This window comes from Triticum aestivum, chromosome 4D, assembly GCF_018294505.1.
Source record: "Triticum aestivum cultivar Chinese Spring chromosome 4D, IWGSC CS RefSeq v2.1, whole genome shotgun sequence".
In the NCBI taxonomy this organism is placed as follows: Eukaryota; Viridiplantae; Streptophyta; class Magnoliopsida; order Poales; family Poaceae; genus Triticum; species Triticum aestivum.
The window spans coordinates 517,117,671-517,128,089 of NC_057805.1; the positions used below are offsets into that span (position 1 = coordinate 517,117,671).

At 47.5% G+C, this 10,419-nt stretch overlaps 1 protein-coding gene across 1 annotated transcript; it reads left to right on the plus strand.

Annotated features, from left to right (window-relative positions):
* Nucleotides 1-7,778: 7,778 nt before the first annotated feature.
* LOC123100824 (uncharacterized) lies at nucleotides 7,779-8,877 on the plus strand. The gene has a single exon (XM_044522696.1). The coding sequence runs from the start codon at nucleotides 7,972-7,974 to the stop codon at nucleotides 8,596-8,598; it is 627 nt and encodes a 208-aa protein (XP_044378631.1). The 5' UTR covers nucleotides 7,779-7,971; the 3' UTR covers nucleotides 8,599-8,877.
* Nucleotides 8,878-10,419: the final 1,542 nt, after the last annotated feature.

Genomic DNA, 10,419 nt, shown 5'->3' on the forward strand with positions numbered 1-10,419 from the left:
GAACAACAGTAATTTTTTTAAACAGACATTTTCAGAAAAAAAAAATAACAAATTTTTAAAGACTTGAGTTTTTTTGGAAAATCTCAAAAAAAAAAATGAAAAATAAATTGTTTCGAACATACAAACAACTTTTTGAAAAACCTGAACAAATTCATGTAGCAGTAGCACTAGCAGCAATAGTAGGACGGACAGTGCAGTGTGGTGGCGTGTGTGCACAAATCTGGAAAAGGCTCAGTGGCGAGTATTTAACAAAAAATTACCACATTTCATGGAACCGTGTCTATAAACTACCACTCTACAAATTTATGCCGAAAACTACCACTTTTTGTTTAATCTTTGACTAAAAACTACCATGTCGGGAAAGTGCACAATTCGCCTCTTCTAAACGCCTTTCTGACAGGATGGGCCCACTTGTCAGCATTAATCTTCTTCCTCCTCTGGCATTTCCTCAAACACTTCATGTGCACTCCGCATCTCTGCCCGCTCGTCCTCCCACACCGTCGCCCCGCGGCACCTCGTCAGCCCGTGCCGCCCCGTCCAGTTCCTCATCGGCGACCTCCCGCGCCGGATCCGCCTCCCACGCCCGCGACCAGTGCCGCGCCTCCATGCCGTCTTCCACATCCCCGGCCTCCCCATCGCCGCTTCGCCCATCCCCGGCCACCGGTGCCCTCGCCGGAGCTAGCCGTCTCTGCTGCGCGCGGCCTCACCCTAAACCCCGCCAGTGCCCTGCTCCAGCGTCACCGCCGGATGCCTCAAGCTCCTGATCTGGCCGACCTCGCCGCTCCCCTCGGCCTCCCGCAGCTGCCTGTTGCCGGCCATCCCCATGGTTCGAGGAGCCTGAGCCTTCATCTGCTCCTCTCGCCCTGTGCCGGCCTCCACCAGCACCCATGGCCGCCGCTTGCTAGTCACCACCACAGCCGCCGCGCCCCTGCTTGCTGCTTCGACTTCATGCCCGAGCTTTGTTTTCGTCATGGACGTGGGGTAGCAGCACGGCGAAGTGTTTGACGAAATGCCAGAGAGAGAGGAGGAAGAAGATTAATACTGACAGGTGGACCCATCCTGTCAGAAAGGCGTTTAGAAGAGGCGAATCGGGCACTTTCCCGACATGGTAGTTTTTAGTCAAAGATTAGACAAAAAGTGATAGTTTTCGGCACAAATTTGTAAAGTGGTAGTTTATAGGCACGGTTCCATAAAATGTGGTAGTTTTTTTTGTTAAATACTCCTCGGTGGCGGCTGTAGTGTGTACAGTGCTGTAGGCTAGTTCCTTGTTATCTTTCTTTTCTTTTCATGTCGGACAGTGAGTGATATGTATACGCAATGTAGCCGCCGCAGCAGCAATCAGATGAGCGACGCATCACATCTCACATTCACCCTACCCTACCGATGGATGGATGCTCATGCTCTTTGGGTCATGAGCCAGCCTCAAACCAAGCTTTAATTTCCCTCCGATCCACTTGCTACGATAGCCTGACTGACTGGTGCATGCTACTTTATTGTCACTGTCACACATCTACTCGAGCAAGCATGTCACAAAGGAAATCATGCATGCTCGCCCAAACAATCAGTCAAGAGAGCAAACGCAAAATGGCTGCGTCCGTCCCCGACACGACAATCTTTTTCTTCTTCTTTTTTTGCGACCCGACTCGACTTGTTGGACAAAATATACCACTACCGCGCATGCATAGCATAATGGTGTGCTGCACGTAGACATTGCAATTTCCATGTCTTTTTTTCAGTGGACGACCACATTCTCGATCGATCCTCATGCACGTACGCAATTACGCATGCAAACTTGAAAACCTTGAATGAAGGGGAAAACCTAGACCTAGAGGGTCGGGTTTTTTTTTGTTTTTCTTTTTAAAGGAGGCGCCTTGCCGTTGTTTCCCTCTTGAGGGCATCGACTTTGGAGTTTAATCCGGTTAGAGGGACCAGTGGAATGTGTTGCTATGGCGTTGATGCTTCTTTGGCAACGATGATGGGGCAAGTGAAGTCGGAGGCATTGCAGTGGTTGTGGTAGCCGGCTCTTCTACGACATGTTTGTGTGATTACCTCGGCTTGTTTGTTGTGATGAAGTCGGAGCTACAGCGGCGGGGCCCTATTGCAACGATGACAGGCAGCAGGTGGTCCGTTCGGTGGTCTTTCATGGCGCCATCCTTGCTTAGTTTCCCTTCGGATCTCTCCTTCAGAGTTGGAGCTATGTTGCCCTCGACGTGGGAAGCTGAGCTCTGGCACGGGCCTTCATGTGTTTCTGCACGGCCTCTGTGGTGAGGGTTGGGTCGGCGTTCGTCCACAGCAAAGTCGGAGTCGCTTGCTCGGAGATTAGGGATGGCGATGATGCTTGTTTCCGGAGAAGTGATGACGATGACGCTTGTGTGCTAGCTCGATGCGGCACTCTTTGTATAGGTGTGTGTGGGCTATCTGCATGTGCTGCTCAGCTGTTTGTGACGGGCAACTCTCTTCTGCCTAATTAATGAATGGGGCAAATATTTTGCCTCCGTTTAAAAAAAAAAATTACAAATCATGAATAATTTTTTTTTGAGAGAGGAAGAATCATGAATAATTAACGGCATGCAGATGCATTGCACCGAGAAATATAATGCCGGTTTGGAACGTTCCACAGGCCACTGTCACCATCAATCTAGACAACTTTCCCCTGTAGTCTACATCTAGCCACCACGATTGGTACACCACGGCCTCCATCGGGCTAACTTTGTCCTATTCTTAGCCGCAGCCAACCAACCATTTCAGTCATCATCGTCAAAATAGCTACTCCCTCTGCCCTATAATGTAAGACATTTTCTTGAAACGGAGGGAGTAGTTAATTACTATTACCGGTTAAAATTCAAGTGAACAACTATACACCAGATAGAGGGTGCGTGCGACCCACATCTCGACTCGCGGTGGACGGCGTGGTACCTCCCCGACCTCCGGGCGGCCGGCCTCCTGGTTTACCGATGAGGGGACTATTCTCTGACGAGCAACGACACACCAGCTGATCCTCCTCGACGACGTGGGACACATGGCAGATGCCCGTGCCTGTCACGCACGGGAAAGTTTTGTTACATTTCACCTGTCACTTGGCACGGGTCAACGAGGCGGTTGACTGCGATGCGCCGCTCATCTCGATCTCCGAGCATCAAATCCCTATCCCCGACAAGGTTCTTTTGTGCCCCTTGCATTTGCAGCATGTGGTTTCCACCGAAATTCCTCGGCTACAACCACCTCTCCTCGCCCAGGGTTGGAGCTCGATCGACGGCCATGGTGGTGAGGGAAGAGAAGATGGTGATGATCGTGGGCCGAGACGCACATAAGCTGGCGCGGCTTCGCGAGATCCGCTCGTGGTATGCGACAAGGAGATCTGAACCAGGAGGCCCATATTTGGGATGGCTCCAGTGAGGGTGCCGCACGGTAGTTTTGGTTTGCAATTGTGGGCTGTTCAAAAATTAAAAATAAATAAATAAATGGGTTGTGCCATGTTGGCATGTGGACCTCGCCTCACAGCCCAGGCCCGGCACGGCCCGTTTAGGTGCATGCTGGGCCAGGCACGTGACGTGCCATGGATGATGCGTGCTTTTGGCCCGTCCGTGCAGCATGGTCTTGCCAGGTATGAGTGGTAGACATGCTCGTCCGTCTGATGATCGAGCATCAACTCAGAAGCAGCTCCCTCTGTTAGTTTTCTTATTATCACAAAAGGTAGTACTCCCTCTGTTCACAAATATAAGATGTCCTAAATTTTTTGCCATCTTATATTCGTAAACGGAGGGAGTACTAATCAATGGTTGTCGTTGATCCTATTCCATTCCTGCCCTGGATATCATATGCCCAATGGATTTAGAGAGCAAACACAAAACGCATGTATCTTCCATGTCTTCTTAGTGGACACATGCATGCTCCATCGTCATACATGCACAATGACGCATGTTTGTGTGCATGCACTTCCTGCAAGTTAAACAAGGAAACATGTACTACCTCCGTTCCTAAATATTTGTCCTTTTAGAGATTTCAAATGGATTACCACATACGGATGTATATAGACATATTTTAGAGTGTAGATTCACTCATTTTGCTTCGTATGTAGTCATTTATTGAAATCTCTAGAAAGACAAATATTTAGAAACGGAGGAAGTAATCAATAAATAAATGACGGCAGATGCGTTGCATCGAGGATTGGTTTGTTTGGAACGTTCCACAGGCCACTGTCACCATCCAACTTTCCACTAATCTACATGTAGTCACCACGGCAGACAACAGCCTCCATCTCCATGGGGCTTTGTCGAACTGTAAACCTCAGCCAACACAAAGCTCACAACCAACTAACCAAACCATTTAGTCACCATCGTCAAGTACAAGTAAATTTTACTTACTAGCACCGGCTATTGTCAATCAGTACTTTTGTGTTTGTTGTGCTTCTCAAGGGTTGATCTGAACATAAACATCGTGAAGAGAACATTTCCTCGTAAGGGCCAAATCCACATCGGGATATACATTGGCCACAAGCTTTGATAAGATGACACTACTTTCAGTAATATTCATGTAATATTCCGCGAAATGCAATTGTGTCGAGGGTTGTGACTTGTGAGACGCAATTTTGAAGATCGCTCGCGTCGCCCATTGTCGTCGGACGTTGAGAGCAAAGCCTACATGGCTGACGGTGGCGGCGGGATGCCTTCTCATGCAACGATCACTCGCTCGAGAAGCTCTCTAGTTACGCAATACATCAGCCTGGTATGGCGTGCCACAGTTATTGGAGCATGGACGGGGGCGGTGGTCCCAAGTGCCCTGGGTGGTCGTCGTTGTACATGGGCGGCAACGGCTGGCGTGGGTGTTCGTGTGATAATGGGCCTTCAACGCCAGGATTTGGCAATGGTTACTCGGGGGCTGGTCCACAGTGGTGGTGGCGAAGTGATAACAACAACGGCGACACAAAAACGGGCATCAACAAGTTGGGGTGCTACGACTACACCTTGCGGCGACAATATAATTGTTCGTGGAAGTATCGTCACCCGTCTCTGCCATAGGATTTTTTGGCGCACATGCGCGTGAGGATCCTGACGATATGTTCGGCTATTCATATTGTGTGACAATTCTATGCTCGCACGCATAGATTTGACCACGTGGTAACATCAATGCTAAGGATGTGTAGGCGAGCAGCTACTCCGGGCATGAATGCCATGGAACGGTTTGGATTTCAACTACCTGTGACCATGATGTGTGGATGCCTTTCCATGCAGCTTCGTCTTCATCGACAAAGGGTGTTGGTGACACACTATGTCTTTGGCTTGATAGCACTCTTTGAGCGCTAGATCTCGAGCTCCGGGGTAAAAGTCTTAGGTTTGACCTTTGATGGATGCACTCGGCAATGCTGGTGTTTTCATGCGCCTTGTTGAAGGCATTGCTCAGATGTGCTCTTCAGGGTGAAATCCAAAGATCTGACCTGCAGTGGTTGGACCCCAAGACTAAAGCTCTTAAGCATCATCGGGTGATGTTTTCGGAGAACCTTTATCGTAGCCCGTGTGTTGCCACAGCCGTGGATGGCTTTGGTGCTGGTCTAGTGCAAGTCATAATTTGTGTAGTTTTCTTATTGTTATTATTACTTTTATGTTGTTTTGGCAGTATGCATCCTCGATGTTTCGATTAGGTCTTGATATTTGTGTCGTTGCAGATGCCAAGTGTAATTGATGTACTAGTCAGCGATGGAGCAGGGCAAGGCGACGACTTGTCCTTACACACGTTGCGGGAAGAACTAGAAGCGGCATGTGCCAAGAAACTCGAGGAGGTGGACTTACTTCTTTTCAAGAGGCTATCAAATAAAGAACTGCACATCTACTTTTTTTCCATTCAAATAAGGAATTGTATAGTCTTACCTTAACAGAAAAACTAACTAAAATTGATTTTATGAAAATTCGTCGAAAAACTTGTTTCCGAAAACACAAAGTAACATGCTATCATTCCTTATCTAACATGTCGTTAATTTTCGCCAACTAAACAAGTGAATAAATGCCTCTTCCAAAATCTACATCACACTTCTACTCTTTCTATAATAACTCCGTCTTTCAAATTCATGCCTACTTCCTCCTTTTGATTGGCTAGAATAATCTAAAAAGGAATCTGAATTTTCAGTGTGTAATGCATGCTTTGGGAACAGGTAAACAGTAATTTACAACCACAATAATTTCATTCTAATTCTGATTATTGATGTGGAATCAGACAAATGCATGCTAGTATAGTACATTAATAATGGAGCGAGCACCAAACGATAGCTGCTGGACGTGCTGCAAGTGAATATGGTACAGACCAAAAGACTCTTCAAACAAATATTCACTCAAAGACAAACATCCAGTAAAGCAACTTTGGCATGTGCTGCGTAACTCTTGAGACCATTACTTTGGAAATATGCAAACATAATTATAATCACACCAAATTTGTTACTTTTGATTCTCATGTGGAATCAACCAATTCATGAAGGAGAGGGATGATCATATTTAAGTTTTGATGACATGCATTAATATTTTGCTAATTAAATACATGATCAAACTTTGATCCAAAATACAATAAGGACAAACAAACCAGGATAGTACTAATTTTAGAGATGAACCAAGTATCAGTCCCGTCCGGGCGCATGTGTGTGTGCGCTTCTAGGTCCGCAATTTGACTCATTAACAAAACATATATTATTTGTGATGACAATTATATGTTTTGAAACCTCACCAATAACTTAAAAGAAATCTTTGACAATTTGACATATAACATATATTTTGGATATAATTTTGATGTCCGGTTTCCAAAATATAGGACGTTTTGGTAAGCTAAACTAGCCTACAAAAACATCCTATATTTTGGAACTGATGTAGTATTTATTTGAACAAATTGTGTATCTAGGAACATGCGCATGGCCTGCGAATTGAGTAATAGGTCGAAAAGAAGGGAGAACTTCTCATGAAAATTGGTGCACGGGCACAACGCAAAAGAAAAGGGCTGATTTTTTTTTTGTAAACACACATGTATATTATGTAACTGTAAAATCCCCAGGGCTAATTCAATTCCAGAGAAATGCAAGCAATCGTATTGGACTCCCGCGGCTAGGCTCACTATACCAAGTTAAGTTCCTCCAAAGTATTTTCATCATCGCAGAGTCACAAGATAAGGGATAAAGATAGTAGCACATGGCTCCTTTATCAACTTCATTTTGAAACTTATCAGGGTCTAACAATGTTGGAGAAGTAGTATAACATTTTACTTTCACTCATGGAGTAGCAGAAAAAAGACAAATATGTAATTTCAAATGGGCCTCTCTTTCTTTTGTTGGGCCAGAATTTTGTTGTTTTTTACAGCTTACAAATAACATTTTTTTTTTCAAAACAAAATTCCAAGGATCCGTAGTGAACAAAACAAATTTCCACGGGATATTTTTTTTGAAACTTTTAAATATGTTTTTCTTTTAAAAACGAGCGCCAAAGATTCGCACTCCACCACTAGAATTGCATTGCGGAACGTGGTGCACCAAGATTCTTCCAACCAATTGCAGAACAAGAGGCAAGCAATTGCCACATGTGCACTGCAGCTGGAGGATCCTGCTAAACCAAAATAAAGATCTCATCACCATTTATTTTACTCCTACTGATTAAGTGTAGGAGAGTGGATCCAAATCCAGGAAAGAATCCCAACTGCATGCATCCACCTGGCTGGAAGGAGATTCTTCAGGCCCACCCTCCCCCGCCGGTGGGGTGGCTCACCACCGTCGCTCTCCTTCCTCCCACGGTTTTATATACCCAAAGCGAGACCCGAGGCCAAGCGTGGCAAAACTAGCTAGCGGTGGCGGCCAGACCCAATACTTACTTATCCGGGAGCGTGGCGTGCCGTGGCCGGCGTCCGGCGAGGAGAGGGGGGTCACGGGGAGATAGCTCTTGCTTGCTGAGGTGGTCTTGGCCTCTTGCTCTTGGGGTGGGTGTGTGACGGACGGACGGTCGGTCCATGGAGATGTCGAGGTCGCCGGGCGCGTTCCGGTTTCTTGGCCTGCTCAAGCAGCCGGAGGCGGGCCACGACGGCGCGTGCTTCGAGCTGGACGAGAGCGACGTCGTCTGGCCGGCTGGCGGCGGCGGCGGGGACGTGGACGGGTGGGCGGCCGAGGCGGTGGTGACCCCGCGACGCGCCAGCGCCAGCGCCAGCGGGCGGCGTCGCTCGGCGCACGCCGTGCCGCAGAGCTTCGGGCTGTCGTCGCTCCTCGCGGAGGGCGACGGCGGTGTCGAGGGGCAGCAGCTGCACGCGGGGATGGCCCTGGCCGTGCCTGCGAGGCCGGGTCACGGCGCCGCGACACCGACACCGAGGCAGTCGGCGCCGGTGAGGGTGCCGGTGTGGCCGGGGCAGGCTGCCAGGTCCAGGGATAACGCGAAGCGCGGCGCCAAGGAGGCAGAGGAGTCCGAGGAAGACGAGGAGGACAAGGACGACGGGGATGAGATGGTGCCGCCGCACGTGGTGGCGGAGCGGCGGCACGCGCGGTCGTCGTCGGTGCTGGAGGGCGCCGGGCGGACGCTCAAGGGGCGCGACCTCTGCCGCGTCCGCAACGCCGTGCTCCGCCAGACCGGCTTCCTCGACCTCTGAATCTCATCTGAATCTCAACAAGAAGAAGAAGAAGAAGAAAATGCATGCATGCCGGCCGGCCGGCACGATCCACCACCACCGAACCGATGATGGTCAACATCCATTAATCCCCGTCGATCACTGGCGCGCGTCCTAATCGATCAGCTCCTGCCATGCCATGCCATGCACCCTCCCCTGCATCCATCTGGTCTTGAGAGTCACAAAACAAAACCCTCTCTTAATGTCTGAAACTCTGGAATGGATACTGCCCCAATTGAATTCAATACATTCAATTTCATTTGTCTGAGTGTTTGCTGCTGTTGACCGGCTCCAGTTACTATTATCCATCACAACTAGCAAAATTATATACCAAAACTCACAAAAATTACAGTATCTTCCAAAGCTCACAGGATCGAGATCTGCAAGAATTTTGTATTGGTTTCATGCATCTGGAATCAATCCACACATACAGTAATACTTTATCCTCAGTGTGGCAACCAAGGTAGTCCCAAACAATGTTTGATCTTATTAGCTCATTGTGAGTGAGCCTAAAAACCCAACACCTGAGTTCAAATCCTCACGAAGGCGAATTTAGATTCCTATTTAATTTAGATTCCTATTTATTTTTGAGGACCAGGCTTTCCTGGTACTCAGGCATGCATTTATCATTGGGGACCATGCTCGGTGCGTAACTGAGATTAAAAATCCTAATACTCATACTTAAAAGGCTGTATGCATTCCTTGTTGGTGCAGAGGCCGGGGAAGGGAAATTCTCCCCCAATTTATCTGCGGCTCGTATTCGAATTGAAATATGCGCACTAATGTGGGCTATATGGAACTGCAGGAATGATATGATTTTTAACAGAAAAAATATTTTAACCTTGTTGCAGGTCTTCTTCAGAGCTACCTCATGGATCCGTACGTGGTCCTTACTCACTCCTATAGACTCCAGGAAGCCACTGGTTACTTGGTGCAACCAATGGGAGATGGTAACACGGGCTATATTCAACCGGTTTGGATAGCGGACGCATAACATGATAGGAGTTTAGGGCCCTAGTCCTGTATCTGTCACCCGTTGTAATTTTGAGTTCCTTTATGTCGTTTTGCTCCTTTTGCGAGCTGTAATACTTTGTTTTTCTTTGAGACTTTTAATAATATGGCTGCATACATCGCTCAGATGCAGAGGCCGGGGGCAAGCCTCCTTTTCCAAAAGAAAAAGCTCATTGTGACAGTCTGATGTCAACATGCACATATACTACAAACTAGGCAGGCACTTGATTAAAGAAGAAGAAGAAGGCATGACTTTGACATGAGCGATGCAGAATCATTCATTCTATAAACCCTACAACAGCAGCACTAGCACATCATCATCCATCATCCATAATCAACCAACCAGCCTAGATAGATATAGAAATACATATGAATATAAAACACCTACACTAGCTAGCTTGGCATCTGCTGCTAGGGGAGGGTGGTTGTGAATTTGACACCAGCATACTATGCAGCATGATGCAACTTTTTGCTTGTATTTATTCAATTCAATTCAATCAGTGGGCACCAATTATATCATCCCACATCTTCACATGGGATGTGGAGTACTATAACTATAATTGAGAGAGATGGAATAATCCAATTGGCCTCTCACCTTGGCTCAGGTACTATCCCAGCCCAATCATGCATGCTGCCATTCCTCCTCTCCTCTCCTCTCCTCTCCAACAGTGGTGTGGTGGGGTTGGTAGCGCACGTACGTACACTTTGGGAATTGTTTTTGTCGCCCAGTTGCAGCTTCACGGCTACCTGCCACAAAATGTTAATAGTATGATTCAGATCCCCATGTTGTGT

What these genes read in the sequence shown, in the direction of transcription:
- LOC123100824 (XM_044522696.1), top strand. Translation starts at nt 7,972, where the DNA reads ATGGAGATGTCGAGGTCGCCGGGCGCGTTCCGGTTTCTTGGCCTGCTC.